The sequence below is a fragment of the Trachurus japonicus genome, chromosome 13 (genome assembly GCF_045865225.1).
Source record: "Trachurus japonicus isolate A0001 chromosome 13, Traja_1.0".
In the NCBI taxonomy this organism is placed as follows: Eukaryota; Metazoa; Chordata; class Actinopteri; order Carangiformes; family Carangidae; genus Trachurus; species Trachurus japonicus.
The window spans coordinates 16,228,954-16,249,699 of NC_140919.1; the positions used below are offsets into that span (position 1 = coordinate 16,228,954).

At 39.9% G+C, this 20,746-nt stretch overlaps 2 protein-coding genes across 2 annotated transcripts in view; both read right to left on the reverse strand.

Moving 5' to 3' along the window:
• Positions 1-20,746, reverse strand: part of serpine2 (serpin peptidase inhibitor, clade E (nexin, plasminogen activator inhibitor type 1), member 2) — a 45,742-nt gene that overhangs the window by 16,052 nt on the left and 8,944 nt on the right. The gene's annotated exons all lie outside the window — the stretch shown is intronic.
• On the reverse strand, positions 1,915-20,510 carry wdfy1 (WD repeat and FYVE domain containing 1). Its single transcript, XM_085794986.1, has 12 exons — positions 20,275-20,510; positions 18,312-18,379; positions 18,129-18,202; positions 17,858-17,912; positions 13,822-13,972; positions 12,157-12,269; positions 8,373-8,499; positions 7,195-7,300; positions 6,200-6,301; positions 5,479-5,609; positions 5,256-5,364; positions 1,915-3,930 (listed from the first exon to the last, which is right to left on the reverse strand). Exons 1-12 carry the CDS (start codon positions 20,409-20,411, stop codon positions 3,871-3,873), a joined length of 1,233 nt encoding a protein of 410 aa, XP_085651112.1. The 5' UTR covers positions 20,412-20,510; the 3' UTR covers positions 1,915-3,870.

The following is a 20,746-nucleotide window of genomic DNA, read 5'->3' on the forward strand; positions in this document are numbered from 1 at the left end:
TGTTTTGTTTTTAATTGTTATAATTTTGTACAAGCAGTTTGAGGAGGAAAAAAAAGTCAAACCAAGAAAACCAGAAATGAATGTACAGTTTTCAGAGTTTTATGGGCGGCGGTGTCGTGTTGTTGACGGCCTGAAGAGCGACGGCTGTAGTGTTTAATGAGCGACAGATGACAGAAACAAAACGACTAACGATTTACTGTTTATGACGTGACAGAAAAATCTATTCTGCTCCTTCCTGTGACAATCTGAGGATCAAGTTCATCCATCAATCCATCTACCATTGTTTTTTTTAAATCGCTGAATGCAACCTGCTGTGAGGATGTGATGATGATGATGATGATGATGATGATGATGATGATGAGGAAGAGGAGGAGGAAGAAGAAGAGCGGTGGATGAGTGAAGGAGTGTTTCAGTGTCCGGTGAAGTGGAAAAGGAGGAGAGAGCTCCGACTCCTGATTGTACGGCAGCATCGTCAATAACCCTGTACAGTAAGATCCCTGATCGGATGAGTGTCTGGTCACACTGAGGGGCTGGACTGAGATCAGTTTGACAGAGATGAGTTTAATGAGCTTTAAACTTTATTGTTTTGGTTTTATTTTGTTTGTGGACATTTTGGCTTTTATTTTGAAAGGACAGTGGACAGGAAAGTCAGGGACAGCTAGGGAACTAAAGGTCAAACTCCAACCCACAGCTGCAGCAGTTAGCAGCTGGTAAACAGGAAGTGGTCATAAATCAATTAGTGCAGCTTTGACTTCTTTTTTTTTAAAGATCTTTTTTAATTTGAGTGATTTAAAGTATATATTTATATTATATTAAAAGTCAAGAAATACTGTGTATAATATAACTGTGGATCTCTATGTAGATGTATGAAGTTTTTTTTTCAGCCTCTTTTAGATCATTGTTTTGATTTTCCCACAGTGGCATGTTTTAGGAAAACTCACTGTTCACTACCCACAATGCACCAGACTGCCGGCAGAGTTAGCGGCCAGCTGTTGAACATGGTGGAGCTAAAGGCCCAGATGTTTTTACTCTGGAGTGGATGGAGACCAAAACAGAGTTTAAACGAGAGCGAGGGATGGATTTACATTAATCAGATGTCCAGAAACACGGCTGCTAATTAATGCAAAGATACAACAGGCTTCTTGTTAGTGGATTCACCTCATCATTTTAAGGTGGTATTACATGAACATGGTGTTTACAGCTTGTTCTGCTGGCTACAAGTGGACAAAAATGTATTATAACATCTTTTATCATTATAATTTTACAATTTTTGAGTAATTTAAATCTAAAGAAAAAAAACAATTCTTAAATATTAACAGTGAAGAAAAGAATGTGTTTAATATGCACCAGATGATAAACCAGATGTTTTCCTCTGGAGTGGGTAGAGACCAGAAGCAGAGTGAGTGTTGGATTATATTAATTACATATCCATTATCAAAGTTGCTAATTAATGCTAATGTTGGCAACTGTTAGCTAGATTCACCTATCTTTTTAAGGTGGTATTACTGTACATGAGTGTAATGTTTACAGCTTTTTTTTGCCAAAAAGTAGCCCAAGAAATTAATTATTGCATCTTTAATTATATATTTTGGAAGATTTAAACTATTATTATAGCTTTTTAAGGCATTTGCTTTACACAAAATCTTCAGTCCTGTCCTGTTTATTTTAGCTTTTCCACCACGAAGGAACAGGAAATTTCAAAATAAAATCAATATCTGGTTTCAGTCCAACCTCAAGTGTGACAACATGTGATGCTGTGAGTGAGGTGTTGGTGATGTGGGGGTGGGGGGGCAACAGAGGCTGTCAACCAGTCGATCTCCGTCCGTCCATGTGCTTCGTATAAAAAAAACAAAACAGCTTTTCAACACGTTCTGTTTCTATCAGATGGGCGTGAAAGAAAAAAAATAAACAACATTTACAGTGATAATAGATAAATACTTTACTACAAATATAAATATACACTACATGATCAGAAAACTGGAATGTGACTACAATTTTCAAATCAGGAATCCCAACATTATAATGCTCATTGTTTTGTTTTTTGTTTTGTTTCTTCCCCTCCCACTGACAATAAGGCAAGCATTAAAGTCTAAAGATATTAGCCGCTATTTACAGGGACGCTACATTGAATCCAGCTGTTATCCCTCTCCCTAACAAAAAATGTTTAATTAATCAATTAATTCATTAATTAACAAAAGAAACACAGAAGTTGTGCAATTCAGTGCAGTGGTGATGAGTGTTTTCTTACGTCCTTGATGCCCACACATATACAAACACACACACATACACACATTTAAGCAAGAAGTGAAAAAGACAGGAAGACATGGAGCTTCGTGAATGAATGAAAAAGGCTTTATGAGTGAATCCATCTCTCTTTAAGGCTTTTTTCTGTTGTGTTTTGTTTCTTTAAAAAGAGACAGGCAGCCCTGGTCTGACCCACGATTCAGCAGGGAGGGTGTAGTGGGGTTAACGCTAGCGGTGGTGGAGGGGTTAATTCAACATGTCAGCGGTTACTGGGGCCTCAACGTCATCTACACCCCCCAAAAAATGTAATACTTAAACATTTTTAATCAAATTACACTTAAAAAGTAAATCCAATGAGGCGTTTGAGTCTCCTTCTCTGTGTTTAAACATCTACCTACGCCAAAAGGGGGGTAATAAATCACGTAGGCGACGGTGATAATAATGCCGTGATGCTATTTTTTTACTCTGTCAACCCGTTTCTAAATAAAGTTGTGGAGATTCAAACCCACAGTTATCAAATATTAAACTATTAATTTTGCCGCTACACCTCCAGGAACTGGCTGCTGCTGGCTGGGAATAGCAACATCTGCAGAAAGGTTACCGTGGCAACATACAGCAATTTCCGTGGCAGATTTTCCTTCACGTGTTATAATAAGAAGGAGGAGGCCGATGTTATTGATGATCGCCACGCCACGCCACGCTACAGCGGTAACAGCGACAATCATGACGGACATGAAGAGGCCCCGCCCACTGGCCGACGACGACGAGTGATGTAAAAACCTCCTGAGAGAGTGATTTAAGGCCAACTAGTGAACGAGAGGAACGAAACCGGAACAAGAGAGGAACGAAAATATAAAACAAAGAAAGAAAGTGAGAGTCATTTGCTTTACACATGAAGCACAGCTATTTACACGTGGTCAGGTCGGTGTCTGTACAGGTTACAGTGACGGAGGAAGATGCAGTTTAGTGGGCCACGTTAATGAGGAAGAGGAGGAGGAGGAGGAAGAGGAAGAGGAGGAGGAGCTAGTGTCGATTCATGAACCCAGATTTTACAGTGCAGGGGTAAACAACAACAAGAACAACAGTAATAATAATAATAAACATTTAAAAAAAAGATGTTTTGTCAAAAGAAGCATCAGAAATATTGAATGTAAACACTATCAATATCAATACCTTTTCCTCCCATAGGGGAAACCATTATAACACACACATGCACGCACGCACGCACGCACGCACACACACACACACACACACACACATACACACACACACACCGTTGTGCTTAGGGTTTTGTTTCAGATCAGCGCAAAAAGTCAAAAATCAGTCACACACTTTAATGTAAGACTGACGATTAGTGAAATTAAAGAGTTGTTTTTTTTTAATGAGAAGCAAAAAAAAAAGAAAAGAAACAAAAACTGTGGAGGGGAACAACTACACAAACATACACACACAGACACACACACACGTTCACCCAGAACAGGCCTGGCTGCAGCAGAGAGGATCCAGGCGTGATGCACTGTACACGGGAGGTTTCCATGGAACTGGAAGAGTGGGCGGAGCTTGAAGAGGAGGGAGGAGGAGGAGGAGGGAGAAGGGGAGGGGAGGGGGTGTAGTGGGCCGGACCAATCAGCGTGGAGAGAAGCCTGTTGCTAAGCTACAGCCAACCACCTGCGTCATGTCCCAAATCTGTGGAGACAAGCGACCAATGAGAGAGTGAGGAGGAGAGGAAGTGACTGTGGCTGTTCTCAGGTCAGTGACTGATGGGTTCTGACAAAAGTTTAATGAAAAAACAATAAAGTTAACAAGAAGCAGAGATACAAATAACAATCTACTCTTTTAAAATTCTGTGATTTTCTTTTTTCATGGGGAACAAACTCATTTTCTTTAGCCAATAAAAACTTTTATTACTTTCTGTAACAATGACGATACAGATCAAATCTATTTTATATTTATTTGTTGTTCTATTCTATCGGCTTCAGTAGCAACAAGTTTAAGTGACAGGATATAACTGTAATCAATCAAAAGGCTGTTTACTAGACCCACCACATCTTTTTTAAGGTGGTATTATATGAGGGTAATATTTACAGCTCATTCTAAGAGCCCACAAAATTACTTATTGCGGCTTTAATTTCATATTTTTGCATTTTTTGCTGTCATAATTATATTACATATGATGTTTCTTGTTATCATATGTTATATATTATATGTTCACTCCTGATTTTTGAAGCTTATCCACCTTAAAAAAAAAGAGATTTGACAGATTAAAGTTTTTTCTCATGATGATGGGAGAGGGGAGGCATTACATCCTTGTCACCAAAAATGTCATAAAAACGTCCAAAAATAGGTCAATAGTGTAATTTTCTTGCATTTTTTTCATTATCAATCCATCTGTCAATTATTTTCTTGAATCATTTGGTCAGTCATATCAGACAGAAACTACAATATGTGTGAAAAAATGTAGATGGAAGATTAAATTAGAAGAATTACTGAACAATCGGTCACATTTAGTGTGTTTATCTAGAGGAGATATAGTCTGTCACATAACTATTGTTTTCTATTTATCTGGTTGTTTTTTGCTCTACCTGCTATTTTCTTATGTTTTTGTATTTCATACTTCCACTTTTTTGTTGTTGATGCTATAAAACTCAATAAAACTTATAAAGACTTATAAATAACATATAAGAAAATAGAACCTGTAACAGGTGTTTTTTTAAGTAAGAACTTGAGTGGATTTCTTCAAACAGAATCAATAAAAGGAAGTAACTCCTCATCTAAACTAGAAAAACATTTAATATTTCTCTTAAATTATAAATCAATCGTCAAAAGAGTTGAATGATAGATGACTCATATGCTACTGGATGTGAATAAATATTTTAAGGCGGTCTGCAGATGTTTGTTTCGAGGTGTGTGTGTGTGGAAGCTTCTGTTTGTCGCAGCCTGAACACACAAGTGCATGAATTATCTGGTATCAAAGAGCTGTTTGTTGTTGTTGTTATGGTTATTGTTGTTACCTTAACAATGCGGTCGCTTCCACAAGTGACCATCAGGCCTCGGCCCGGGTCCATGTCCATGTGGGCGATGTTGTGTTTCCCCTCGTGGAACGTGGCCAACGCTGTTCGACTGCAAACACACACACACACACACACACAGAAACAATGACATGAGTGTTTCATCAGAGTTAAAATGGCGGCACCACGTGACCAAATGTTTCCCAGCACAGATCGTTTAACTCACTCTTCTTCTTTGATGGTCTCGAAGCAGGCGTCACACACCCTCACCGGGAACTCGAAGCCCATGATCGGGTACGTGGAGCGCTTGGAGCTGCATTTTCCACACACAGCTTTACCGCACTTCCTGCAGTGGTGCTGTGTACACACACACAGAGGAAACACACCCATACATCAGAGAGGACCGGTCGCCGAGGAAACAGCGGCTGCTTTTACTTTGAGGATGGTGATTTTAAAGGGATAGTTCAACATTTTGGCAAATTGGCCCATTGCCATATTCCCTATAGTTTTAGGAGTAGGTTTGTTACCTTTAATTGTCGGTGCAAGCTATTTTTAGAACGAGACAGAGTTGTTTTCGAGGTAAATTAATGCAAAACTACTGATGCGCGTTCCTGTCAGGGGAAGTTTTTCAGCAAGCAGTCTCTGAATTTACCTCTAAAACAACTCTGTCTCGTAACGTTCTGTTATTATCTCATAGCGTGGTGAATGTGCAGGTCACAACTTGTCCACCAGAGTGTTTTGGAGTTGCTGGATTGTGTATTTGATGAGTTTGATGGTGGAAACCAAGAAATGCCATTAGCCTCTGTAGTGTAGCTCTGAGCAGCTCACTGCTCTGCTCCGCCGACAATTAAAGGTAACAAACCTACTCCTAAAATTATAGGGAATATGGCAATGAGCCAATTTGCCAAAATGTTGAACTATCCCTTTAAGTGATGGTGATCTTGTACCTGTCGCAGCCCCAGAGTCTTGTTGTCCCACATCTGCTTGATGTTCCAGAAGAACGGCTGCTCGCACTTCTGACACGAGTCGCTGTCCAACCACTGAGGCGCCTGAAACACACACACACACACACACAGACGATTAGGTCACACACACAGCTGCAGGAAACATCTGCACTCGTGTAAGAAAAAGCTTTTAAAGGCAGATTATAGACGAGAAACAAAACTCCTCACAGATAAAACTGAGGTACAACAGAAAAGGACAACTGCTGCCATGGTAACGGACCAACACCATCAGTGAGCGAACTGAAGGAGATTTAACAAGTGTCAGCAATTAACAAGAGGAAGAAGAGAGAGAAGAGAGGATTAGAAGAGAGTTACATCATCACCAGAGTTAGATAGATAGATAGATAGATAGATAGATAGATAGATAGATAGATAGATAGATAGATAGATAGATAGATAGATAGATAGATAGATAGATAGATAGATAGATAGATAGATAGATAGATAGGTGTATCAGTCGATGTGTAGCTTATCAATAGATGTATAAATCAGTAGATGTATCAATAGATGTACGATGTATAGATTGATGGATTTATAGATAGAGTACAGGTGTATCAATTGATGGTTGAATAGATGTATAGATCATTACATTTTCAGATGTACAGATCAATAAATGTATAGATACCCCAGCTATGTATAGGTGTACCAATAGATGTATAGACAGATTTACCAACGGACGTAAAGACAGGTGCAAAGCTCTGTCAATAGATGTATAGATGTATCAATAGATATACATGAATAGGTATATTGACAGATGTATAGACAGACATATCTATTGATACCTGGTATTGATAGATGTATAGATTATAGTAGTTAACACAGACATTTATGAGAAAAAGAATCCTTATAAACCTTATTGATACGAAGAGACAACATGTCTATTAGAACAGTGTGTGTGTGTGTGTGTGTGTGTGTATGTGTGTGTCAGCGTCACACACCTCCTCTCTCTGTGTGTCCATGTTCCACACTGCGATGCCGCCGTCGGCCGAGCACGACACGAGCTGCCTCGTCAACTGGAGGTAACGGAGAGCCTGGACACGCTCACTGAGGGAGACACACACACAAGGTTACACACCAACTGCACACAGAGGAGAGTTCAACAGACTGAGACAAAGCAGTGTGATAATATCGATTACAGCAGATTAAATTCAGACTGACTGAGGCTGATACCAATTATTAACTCATTTTAAATAAGAAAAGAGAAGAAATTAAGGTTGAGCGATGTGTAAATAAAAGCATTAACATGATGTGACTGTGATATGAGACGCAGTTTGAGTTGGAGTCGTCTTTTTGTAAAGGAGGATGATGTGAAGTTAATTACATTTTAACAATAAGATTTTTACCTATTAGCTTGTTGTTTTGCTTTTTTTTTTTTTACAACCTGCAGTTTTACTACTGATGCCCAGTATCACTGCTCCCATAAACCTTGTTACCAACGGCAACAGGCATCAATGAAAAACATTAACGTACAACTTGTTCGTTTTGATGTTCACCTGCTTCATGAATAAAACGTTAAACAACACAATAAAAAAAAACCTTTAAAATGAGAACCAGCAAAAGAATCAAAAAGGAAATTCCATCCTTTGTGCCTTTTAATAATGAGCGGATGCTTTTTGAATCCCATAATAGGAGGTCTATTGAGCACATTTCAATACAGGAGAATAATGAATATAATTTAAAAAAAGGAGCGAGGAGACGTCACAAAGGCCGGAGAGGAGATAAAGACAAAGAGCCAAAACAAGATTTACTGGATGTTGGACGACAAAGACAACAGGAGGACGATGTCGACGTCCACTCTCAGTTTTACTGGTGTGTGAGAGACAAAGCTCAGTAAATCCTGTTGTTTAGTGGAACAGGATCTACACAGTCCAGCTCTGCCACGCATCAGTGTGCACCGGCTTCTTACTAACGTGGACGGGAGGAGGTGAAAGATGCATGAAGACGAGATAAAAACAGAGTCGGTGCCAGAGGGAGTGGAGAGGGGGGGGGGGCAGCTGTCTCTGACACCACAGAGGGACAAGATGGACGACAGGAAACGAAGGAAACGAGACATGTGGGTAGGAACCTGTGGGACGACGAATCCATAAGAGGATGAAACACTGACAGACTGACTTACTGGTGTCCCTGCAACAGTAGCGTCCGTCCCTTGCGGCCCCCGATGTCCCACATGATGACGCTGTGGTCCGAGGCCCCTGAGAACAGCAGCCTCTGGATGGGGTCCCACCACAGAGTGCCTATACTTCCTGGAGGAGACACAAAATAGACACATACTTGTAAAAAAAAATGAACAGAGCTGATGCTGCAGGAGCTCATTGATGGAAAGTGTTGTGACCTGTTGGCTCCACCTAGTGGCTGCTGGGAGAACTACAGCAAACTACACTTGAACCTAAACCTCTATATAATCTGCCCTTTTCTTTTATTGAGCCTTTTTTCCTCCAGTTGTTCTGCATGATAATCTAATTACACCAACATCTCATTAACTGCTACAGTGAAGATTTCTTTTAGCCTAGTCTTGCAAGACACAACACTGTCTTAAGAGTATGTTAACAGTATAACAAACGGTTTGAATACCACTTTAAACACAAGATGATGAAACCATGATTTTTTTTGTCTGATTCTACTATAGACAGCCTGTAGTTTTTCTAAACAGCTGTATATTAAATATTCCTCCACAGGTTGCGTCTGATTTCAAGAATTAAAAACTATTTTGTGTATTATTCACTAACGCCTCGAGCAAGAGCTACAGTAGCGCTAGATGGAGCTAGAAAAAGCGGTCTTGTAACTTCATACCACATATCATATATCAAAATACATGACGACATTCTCCTCTTACAAATAAGACTAGTGCTTACTCCCTAAAATGTATAAACGTATATATATTTATATGTATATATTTGTTACCTTTCCATAGACACCAAGATTGTTTATCTAGGCCCTACAGTTGTTGAGCTATTACTGATATACTGGTACTTTGGGCACGTCATTTCAGGCAGAAAATGTCAAAAAAAAATAGCCTGGTGTGCAAGTGGTTAATAAATTATTTTGTTTTGATGAATTTCTAAAAGCATGTTTTAACTCAGATTGAGCAAAAATGGTAATTTTATACATTTAAAATTAAATCCACAACAATAAAGACTGCAACATTTAAAGGGGTCTGAATACTTTTTGAACATTTCCCAGAATAAAAAATTATAATTTAACCAATTCCACACCCTGATTCCGAAATTAATTATTTTAATATATATAATTAAGTATATCAATATTTAACTTAGCATTACTGCTGGAGGCAGCTAACTTCTTAGCTAGCTAGAAACATGTTTGCCGTCTTCTTGTTAAACTAAAGCAGCTGTATTTGTTGCTCACCACATTAGTAACTGCAGCCATCTGTGTTTGTTACCATTAGAAAATAACAAGCTATTTATGTATTTGTTCTTGCATATTTCCATGTTGTGCAACTTTTAAATTCTCCACATCATCATCTCATGACCTCGTGATTTCCCTCTTAATCTATGTTTATCTGAGAGATGAACAGAATAAATACAAATCATGTGACAGGCTAGTGAAGTGTGTTGCTCATTGTAAATATTATATAACGATGATGATGAATGGTGCAACTACAGGAAGATAAATCACGGTTGCTGCTACACTGGGAGTACTAGGGACCACTGGTGAGCAAAAGAAGATTTTGTGCTTTGGTCTTAATTCAACAGTGAACTCAGCTGTTTTCATCTGATGGACCATCTGTTCATGAGGCACATGATAAACCCACCGCCCGTCTGCGGCTGCGGCTTCATACCACACAACCTTTAACCCACAGTTATGACAACTGAAGATGCTTTAAACTTCTCTTTGGTTCAATCATTGATTTTCTGGAAAGAAAAGAAAAGAAAAGCTGTAATGTTTTCCATGTTTTCTGTAACGGGGGGGGGGAAAGGAGCTGTGGGAGAGATCGGCTCTTGAACTCCAGACCGGTCATATGATGAATAATAGCCTGTGGCAGGTGGTGGAGGGCTGATTAGGCCGAAGCTGCATGAAACCACAGGGGAAACTGAACAGCGGGGGCTTCACTCACAGCTGAGTTATTGACGATGTTTTGAGCCCGATGTGCAGAAACAAGTGGTTATAACTTCACTTTCTCTCACAGGAAACAAAAGAAGGAGGAAATATGGAGGGTTGTTTATGTTCTGTACATTTATATTACATTTTTATTTCATGTTTGTACATTTGATTTTCCATCTGAATATAGTTTCTCTGCAGCAGCTGGTGCTGGTGATTGTTTTTTACAAGACAAGAGGTTATTAAAACGCTTCGTCTTCAGGAGGCTACACTGATTCGCTACCGGAAAGTGATAAGGCTAGTTGGTTAGCATGCTAACTACAATTGATGAAAAAACAACATAATAGAAACAAAAGTAAAACCTGGTGTTGGAATTTCCTATAGACTGTAAAGGTACAGGAAATGTGGAAATATTGTATCAATATGTGGATGCCAAAGTCTTTATCTATTATGGAAATTGCTAATATGAAAATATGTTTTAGTCCTGGAAAAATAGTTTTTATGATGTTGTTGAGTCTCTGTGATTGACAATCTCTCTTTGTAAGAAATACAAATAATTTAAGTGAGATGTGACGACTGAAAACATTATTATATTAGATAATAACAGTTGCTGACAAAGTAATAAGTCATTTTTTTTTAAAGTAATAAATCGCAACAGGTTACAGTATAATATTGCAAGATGCTTAAAATTATAATATAATAACAATAATATTGTATTGTGAGTGTGGCATAAGTATAGACTGGTAAACAGCTGCTAACATTAACTATGCAGCAAGACCTGTTAACACTTTCATCCTCACTTAAACATCTGTATCTCTGGTTTACAGCTCAGTACACTTATATATTTTAAAATCGTACAAATATTCATTTTATATTTCACTTATTTTAGCTTTATATTGTTCCCTTTTGTCTTTGTTCTTCTTTTAAAAAGTTCTATTGTACCTTATCTTATATAGCTGTTTAAATGTATATTATAACAAAACAAAACAAAAGCAGGTGTTAAAAGAGTTTCTCTCACTCTATTTTCATCCTCATTTGCATTGAACATTTGAAGGGAACTCCACCTTGCGCTCATTAATATGCATTATTGGTCCAATTACCATGAGCACAGAGGCTCATTTACAGATCAAAGAGACAGAAAAGGAATTAATATAATACTTTTTTTTTTAAACCTGTGATGGTTGTAAATTTCCTAAATTTCGCAAAGACAAAAGCCACACTGACTGGTCCAGATAATGTACGAGAGATGTGGTTGTAATCATCAGGTCAGATAAAATCCTCCCTTCCTCCCTCACTCAGCTCCTGTGTGATAAACACCAGAAGAGAAAAAGAAGAAGAAGACAGACGAGTGTTTGTCTCCCGACCAGTGAGTAAAAATCCTCACAGACTGACTCATACATTCGTCCCTCGATGAAACAGGATGAGCACGAGTTTCCACAACATGACGAGCTCTTCAACGGGCAGAGCTACCAGATCTCAACCCAAACACCCAGAGACGGGGAATTTCTGGAGTGAGATAACATTTTCCATCATCATCATCATCATCATGGCAGTCGCGGTTCAACATGGACGTGGAATGAAACTGTTTGTGGAGCAGTGGTGATGTCACTTCCTGCCCAGACAAGATGTCGGGATCTATCAAACCTCACCCTAATAATATTTATGTAGGTTCTTCAAGGAAAACACACACAGTGGTTTTGTATTTTAAAGCCAAAATAACCTCCGTCTGTTTCTGTTCTCCAAAAGATGAGCAGCCATTTGTTATTTTTTAGCTTTTATGATGATTATGTTTCAGTTTTTCAAAATAAAATGAACAGAACAGAACAGAGTGTCAGAGTTTTTACCTTCATGGCCCTTCAGTGTGGTGATGGTGGAGTACGTCTGCTTCTCCAGCTTCAGCAGTGTGATCTGTCCCGAGTAGTCGCCGACGAAGGCGTGCTGCGTCTCGTGGTCGTATCTGAGCGAAGAGTCAGGGCTTCAACAAGTTCGACTTTCATATGTTTACAGATTTAAAAAAAAAAAAAAAAAAAAACGTGAGAAACCACAGACATGAGGAGGGTTTGAACTGAATTTAACATCATAAATATTTATGACAGGAGATCAGGAGGCTCCAGCTCAATCAGAAGCCTTAAAATAATAATCACACTGGCACAACAAACCCTGGAGAAATAACTGACGAGCTTTGAAAAAAAAATCCTCCAGTGTGCGGTAAATGATTTAAAAAACATTGGAGACCACAGACATGAGGACAGTTTCAACTGATTTGTAACATTATAATCCTCCAAACACACACACACAAGATGAATGGAACAGACCGCCAGACCTCACTACTGCTATTTGTAGAAACAATCTCACAGTGAAGACACAAGATCTCATGTGATCAAACGTGACTTCAGAAGAAAAATATGGAGGACAATCAATGTCAGCTGACCGTCCTGGGGTGTGATCTTTTAGGAAAATAGAAAAAAAGAGGTGAAATCCTGGCTAAGAGGACGGTGTAGTTGTGATTTATACATTTTAGCTACTCCCCTCTGGCAGGAGATACAAGACAATTAAAGCCACTACAAACAGATTTAAGAACAGTTTTTACCCTAAAGCACTGATTGCACTCAATGATGAGTAAGGCTGTGGATAGTTAATGTGTGTTTTATGTTTTTATGAATTTTTGCACTGCAGGAGATGCACTTTCAATTTCGTTGTTGTGAAAGTGACAATGAGAATAAAAGTATCTATCTATCTATCTATCTATCTTGAATCTTGAGGATCATTTGGACAAACGCTGTTTTTTTTATTTTTTACAAGACTCGAATCGGGTCACACCCCAAAATCGTCAGGGCCCAAAATCCGTCCAAACATCCAGTCTGTGGTCAGATGTAATTGATTTTTCTTTTTTTTTTAAGTATATTTTTTGGCTTTTTCGCCTTTATTTGATAGCACAGTGAGATAGACAGGAAAGGGGGAGGCAGAGAGAGGGGGAATGACATGCAGGAAAGGTCCGCCAGTCGCGGGACTTGAACCGGGGACGCCTGCTCTACATGGGGCGGCTGCTTTAACCACTGCGCCACGCACCGCCCCAGACGTAATTGATTTTTAAAACCTGGGAGACCACAGGAACTCATATGATCCAACGTGACTTCACTGCCCATGTCTTCGGTCTGGTCTCACCTGAGACGTTAAAAAGCCACTCATGTTGTTGACCTAGTTCAACTAGCTGCTCTTCTTTTTTATACATTTCATCTGGGTCTGCGATATTTCAGATCTCTGTCGGAGGCAGCACAACCTGGAATTTCTGATATTTACGATCGGAGACTGGGAAGACTCCAACTGGATCTGGAGCAGTAAAAACACTCATGATGACACAACAACGTGAGGATTTATTTGGCTAAAAAACTTGTTTACGACAATCCTCGAATCAGGCCTTAAACCGTCTAAGCTTCTCCTTCGGACCGGTACCACACACACACACACACACACACACACACACACACTGAGTGGATGTAGAAGGATACTGTAGGCAGGAGGCCCAGGCTGTGAAGTAGTGTCTGCCCAGCATGCTGCCGCTCTGGGTGCACATCCAGCTCACACTCTTGTCATGGCCGGTGCTCACCACCCACTCGCTCTCCAGGGAGAACACCATATCCGACACACGGTTCTGGTGGGCTGCAAAACACACACGCAGAGACAGATGGCATGTTTAACAGACACAACTCATGTTGGATAAACATTAAACCAGATCACATCTACTCCGTTGGGCTTTGCATCCGAGGCGTTGTGGTTGAGCAGCTCCACCTAAGACGACTAATTGGTCCTTCATATGCTCTGATCCCATCACCGGCTCTTCTTAGTGTCGCACTAATCCACACTAAGACCCACCGATCCCTTCAGACCGTTTGTTCTCCACTCACCGCCCCTCTTCTTAACGCTGCGGCATCTTTTTGTTGTCGATTGTCAGCGGTTTCAGTCTGACAGCCAACAGTGGGAAGCTCTGCCTTGTTGTTTACAACAAATATTGACACGACACAAAGATCAATACCAAAAAAACCCCAGCTCTGACACACAGTGAGTGCCTGCTGATATTCTATCTATTCATTAATCATATTCTAAGATGCATTAATTGATTTTCTGGCTGCTGGAGGCCAGAGAGTGAAAACAAGAACAAAACAGCTGCTTGATGCAGGAAACAGAAACAGAAAACAAAGAAGTGAAAGACACACCGAGCTGAAACACAAATCCCTTCTTCCCCTGTTAATATAAAAGTCTTGATTATAGCAGCTGTAAATTACAAGTGTGTGTTTCAGCTGAAACCAAACAAGTCCCAACTGAACTATTGTATAGGTAAATATGCAACAGATGGGGAGGACATTTAAAATGTCCAATGTTCAGCCATAAAAATTAAGGAAAACCACATGATGCTGTGTTTGCACATTAAACATCATAAAGAAATATGATGGACATATTTCGTCTTGAAGAGGAGCCAGTGGAGCAAACAGTGAGTGAAGAAAGCTGCAGGTCACGGTAAAACAAAGCAGCACTGATCTCTGTCTCTTAAAGGGATAGTTCAACATTTTGGCAAATTGGCCCACTGCCATCCCTGTAGTCATAGGAGTAGGTTCATTACCTTTCATTGTTGGTGCAAGCTCTTTTTAGAAGGACGGAGCAGAGCCGCAAGCTGCTCAGAGCTACGCTACAGAGGCTAATGGGATTTCTTGGTTTCCCTCATCAAACTCATCAAATACACAATCCAACAACTCCAAAACGCTCTGGTGGACAAGTTGTGACCTGCACATTCACCACGCCATAAGATAATAACAGAACGTTACCAGACTGATTTTAGTGGTAAATTCATGCAAAACCGCTGATGCGCATTCCCATCGGGGGCAGTTTTTCAACAAACTTGTCCACCAGAGCGTTTTGGAGTTGTTGGATTGTGTATTTGATGAGTTTGATGAAGAAATCCCATGAGCCTCCGTAGCGTTGCGTAGGGATTATGGCAATGGGCCAATTTGCCAAAATGTTGAACTATCCCTTTAACTGTACAAGATGTTTGTAAGACGAACCACAGCGACCAGGGAGAAGTCATGTCTGATATTCTACGCCACATGAAGCTCTGTGTGATCACATTTTTTCCGCTGCTCTGCCTCAGATTCTTAGCATTTTTTCGTCCTCTGGTCGTTGCTGTATGTTCTCCTCATGCAGGTCGGATTAACTGAAGACTCGTAGGTGTGAACGTGGACGTGACTGGTTGTTTGTGTCAATGTGTCGGCCCTGTAGTAGAATGGCGACCTGTGTATGGTGCGTTCAAGCCCACCCATGTGCCTCTAATGATAAGCAGTATAGCTAATGGAAGGATGCATCACAACCAAACCATGAACATGGATATGGCCTCTGAGGCTGAGGCCCTACGGTGGCCCTGAGAGCTCAAACACATAAGTGCACTGCAAATACAAATTTGCTGTAAAAGCTCACAACACAACAGAGGATGTGAAAGTGATGGATCCAGCTGGGACATTATTGATTTAAAGAGGAACTATGCAGGATTTTTATCTTAACTATGCTACATTTTTACCTTAATTAACCAGCTTCAGAGTAATACTGATGGTTAAATAAATGACTTGTAACTTGTTACAGGGAGAATGGAGGCTCTCTTGGCCGAAAACCCCCTCTCTTCTCTGAAGCACCGTGACACAAACACGCCCCGTAACCCGTAATCTCTTGTTAATGACAGATCAGACTATAAATATACACATAATTACATCCTATACAATTTATAACGTTATCCACAGCTCCATGGATTTCTCAATGGCTTCGTTGGAAAGAAATGCACATGGCCGGGAGGAGGGTTAGCAACACAGAGGGACTTGCATAGTTCCTCTATAAGAAATTGTGCAGACAGTTAGTTGTTCGTGGTGTTTGAAGAAAAGTTGAGTTTGTTTGGTTTATTATAAAATCAGTATCACATATTGCAAGTATGTGCTGTTAGCTTAGCATTAGTCCCTAGATTGGTCGGCACTTTTTAGGTTTTCCTCTGGAAACACGTCTGTTGTGTTACTTTCTTGCAGCTCATGTGTTTTTAAATTGACAAATTGAATTGAAATTGAATTTTAAGCACGTTTGTGTCTTTGCAGGTGTTTTAAGTTCAAGTGCGTTGACCCCTCAGGGCCACCGTAGTTTTATCCTCTTTTTCCTCTCATGTTTCCTCTGTTGATGTCCTTATTTTTTCCTTTTATAATTTGTGCAGTGTGTGCAAAAGACACTCTAATAACTTACCCTGAACATGTTTACATGATAATGCAACGCAGATTCTTTTCAGTAATTAATCCAAACTAGAGGAAAAATAATCTCCATCAGTCTGTCATAATAATTTAGAACCTGAGCGAACACATGTAGCTGTTTCTGATCACCGGCCACTTTCCTTGTGGGAGAAACTGCCAAGAGGCAAATGGCACCGTTAAGCCCCTGCCTGGCTTTGAAGTGCACGCACACACACACATCTTAAAGCCTGTTTGATCAGATTGTGAGTCGTGTTTTTTTGCTGTTGCTGCTCGATGAAAGTGGTGGAAACCAGATGGAGCATTCCAGTGGTGACATGTGCTGTTCGACGAAGCAAACGGCCCCATTTTTCCACTGAGGAGGCGAAAACGGACGCTGATACAGACACAGGAGGAGACGTCCAATGATGACAGCATGAGAGGAGAGGAAATTTAGGAGGTAACGGCTTTATAAGGGCTGCAGCTTTTTCCTTGTTCAATAAAAACAAGTAAAAAAAAAATAAAAAATAGGCAGTCTAATAGTCAAGGATACACACAGTGAGTTAACACTTCATGTAAACATCAACTGTGTTTGTTTACACAGACATCAGACCTCCAGGGAGGAGACGCAAAGGCAAATCATCACAAGCCAGAACACACAGTGGGTTGATACACTCTAAGTTGATTTGTGTATATTAGATTAAATGTGAATTTAATGATGATTATATAGAGAGGCATAAACTTCTAATTATCAACTAACTCGGTAATAGAATAAGGAGGTTGATTGGTTTTAAAGAAAAACACCAGCAGCTCCTTTGAGCCTGTATCGGCTGGTGTTTTAAACAGCAGCCTAAAATAAGAAGAGATTGGAGCTGTAATATAAATACACAATCACTTGATGCTTCAGGGTGTGTATTTTCCTTTTTCATTTGCGGCAGGAACATGGTTTACTCTTATACTCTGTGCTTTTTAATGTCTTTTTTAATGCTTTTTTTTCTAAACTGTGCCCCTATTTGTGTCTGGTCTGGATTTGTAGAGCCCAAGTCCAATTCCTCCAACTGTAAAGTACAATAAAGTACATTTCTATACGTTTTAAATCTAAATGCACACATACATGCTGCAAGTAGAACAGACAACACTGATGGTGTTTGCAGAGGATATAAATAAGAAGCAAGAAGCTGGGTTCATATATTTGTGTTGTGTGGTGTGTGTTTTTAGCTCTGCAAGGAAATTAAACTCCTGCTGAGTCTCAACATTTTTAATTATATCGTGCAAGTTGAGTTATTTCTTTTCTCACCTGGATACGTTTTGACGTGGTTCATCTTGTTGAAATCTTCAGAGATGAGAAACTCCTGGAAGGCGAGCGCAAACACACACACACACACACAGAGACACACACACATTAAGTTTCAACTCTAATAACCATCCGGGCCCCCACAGGCATGTGAAGGAGTCTAAATATTGAAATTGTGGCCTGTTCTGAACCAGATATGCAGGCTAGACTGTTAGAACGATGCCTGCGGCGGGTTATAATGATGAAGACTTTAGTTTGAGTTGGCTGCACTCACCACGACAGCTCCGTTGTCCTGGCCGATGAAGATGCGCCTGCTGTCGTGGTGGTACGACATGCAGGAGCACGGAGCTACAGGGGGAAAAGCAGGAGAGGCAGACATCACTACAGAGGTTTGTATCGTATCAAAACCTGTACAAACATTCATAATTCATCCCCATCGCGCAGCAGCCGTACTTACAGGAGACTGTGTGGTAGATGCTCGGCCAGTACTGACCGCTGTCTCTCTTCAGCCATACCCGGATCGTCCTGCAGGAAAACGTCAGATCATCACATTCAGAGCACTCATCATCTTATCACGCCAACAACAGACATTCAAATGCATTTGTAATCTTTAACTTAGCATACATAGAGATCTACTCTAAACGGAAACAAATACATACTCAATGAGACTTGGCACTTATCAATGGAAATATCCAGTGAAGTAAAAAAGGACTGAGACTTAATCCTCGTCTGGGAAACCAGCCCTAATTCTCCCTCTCGACACACACACAGACACACACAAAGCCTGATTGTGTGTGCTCTGAAAAGAGCCCAGATTACACGTTTATTAGTTTCAAAATCGTTTCATTGAGCCAAATTATTCTTAGCACATGACATTTTCCGTATTATCTAAAAATGACACCCGCACCACGCAGCGCACGCTCTGCAAACGTAACTGCTGAAACCACATTACAGAGGTGATGACTCAGAGCTGAACCACTTCCGAAACTGTACAGTTTTTACCTTTATCTACTTCTTTTATGTTACTGTATAAACCATAAAGAACATTTTTACATAATTATTCTCTCAGCTTTTATACTGTTTAACATGTTATTGAAGCAAAACCGATAAAAAATAACAAGAGAGACAAGTCAACTCAGCAAAAACATATTTACTGTCATGTTGTGGTTTCCAGAACCACATGAGGTTTTCATTTCTTCTCAGATTTTAAGGAATCAGACTGAGTTTTCATCTCTATTCCAGTAAAATATCCACACAGTCTGAGCAGAATCGACACCAAAGGCGTGTTTCATCAAGGAACCTGAGTTTTTGACTCTGCACTGTCACCCCACAACTTCCCTTTTAAATACCAAGGTTCAGATGTGAGATAGAAACTGCATCAAGTTTTTTTTGACAGCACCTCAGTTCCTTTATCTTTGAATGGTGATTTCTGCTTCTTCACACTTGAATCAGTCAAGTAAAAAGTTATATTTATACCTGTCCTGCTGCCTTTAGGTTCAGTTGAAATGATGAGACTGTTTTCAAATCAATCATCAATAATCATTTCTATAGCACCCACCAAGCTTGTCTGGATAGATGTGACGTTCAGGGGAAACACACAGCTGATTTAAAAAGCGTCAAAACAAGCGAAGCTAAACTGTGTCACCCTGAGTAATCCAACTGGAAAATAAGATTAATTAAGGAATTTAAAAAAAAAAACCTTTGTTATTAATGTGAATGAGTTAATGGTTATATTTAGTTAGTTATTAGTTATTTATTAACTTTATTAACTAATTTGCTTTATCTAACCATTTATGTTCTTATATGACTGTCTGCTGCCTCTCCCCTTTTAACTGTTGCTGTTTTTGGACTCCTGAATTTCACTACGGGGATAAATAAAGGCTTCAATTGTCCTATTGTCAATTGAGTTCAAGTCCGCTAAATTAAATAAACCTCTAATAAATAACAATGTTTTGCAAATTACGACGGGCACTTGAAGGCAGCAAGTCGTTAGTTGTTTTATGTTTACTATTATGAGCTGCAGCTAACGCGATGCTAAGCTAATATAGTTATCAGATAAAAACGTTTCGTAACACAAACACTGAAATAAAACGTTAAAAAGATAAATAGCCAATGTTGTTTTCCCCGTGTTTTACTGTTGTAGTTGTTAGTTTGTTGGCGGATATTTAATGGAAACGTCTCATTGTGGATGAATTTCTATCCTGTGCTAATAAAAACCTTTAGCTCCATATGGAATAACACGGCTAAACTATATCAACCAGAGAGCTAGAAAATACACTTTGTTTTCTTTTTAACTAGTCCTCTGTTTTATTTCAAGTATTACACCAGGAATTACCAGTGCAATGACCAGCAAATAGACGGAGCCCGGCTAGCTGCTAGCCGCTAGCCGCTGGTGGAGGCTACACACCGTTAAAACTCACCTGTCCTCGCTGACCGTGATCACTCCGTCCTCCTTTGGTATCAACACGGCCGCGTTGACAGCGTCTGAATGCCCCTCGATCTTGTTCAAAAGCACCGGTCTGGCGGTCTGGGGCCTCGAGTGGATCTCCGCAGCCATGGTTTGTTTGGTGTTTTTTTTTTTTTTTTTTTTATAGTACGAGCCAGCAGTGTTTTCCTTCAGCTGGTTTTCCTCCTCAGTCTCGCCAGTTGAAGGAAGGAGGAGGATCAGCTGACACCCGCAGCCGCTGTCAGGATTACCGTAATGACGGAGGGCGAGGCGCCCGCAGCTGCTGTCAGAAATACCGTAATAACGGCGGCGAGGCGCACGGAAAATTCAGATGTTAATTGTGTAATTCAGGTGTTACCTCTTTTGATTGAAAACTTTATTGAACAACATTAGACAAGTGTTCAAAGGGATAAAAACCACAATAAAGCCCAAAGGCTTGTTTCCAT

Bases quoted from the DNA above. Each gene is read 5' to 3' on its own strand.
- wdfy1 (XM_085794986.1), bottom strand. From the start codon at position 20,411: ATGGCTGCGGAGATCCACTCGAGGCCCCAGACCGCCAGACCGGTGCTT. The intron at 18,203-18,311 runs GTAAGTACGGCT...TTCCCCCTGTAG, and splicing joins CATCTACCACACAGTCTCCT to CTCCGTGCTCCTGCATGTCG. The intron at 13,973-17,857 runs GTGAGAAAAGAA...TGTGTTTTGCAG, and splicing joins CCACGTCAAAACGTATCCAG to CCCACCAGAACCGTGTGTCG.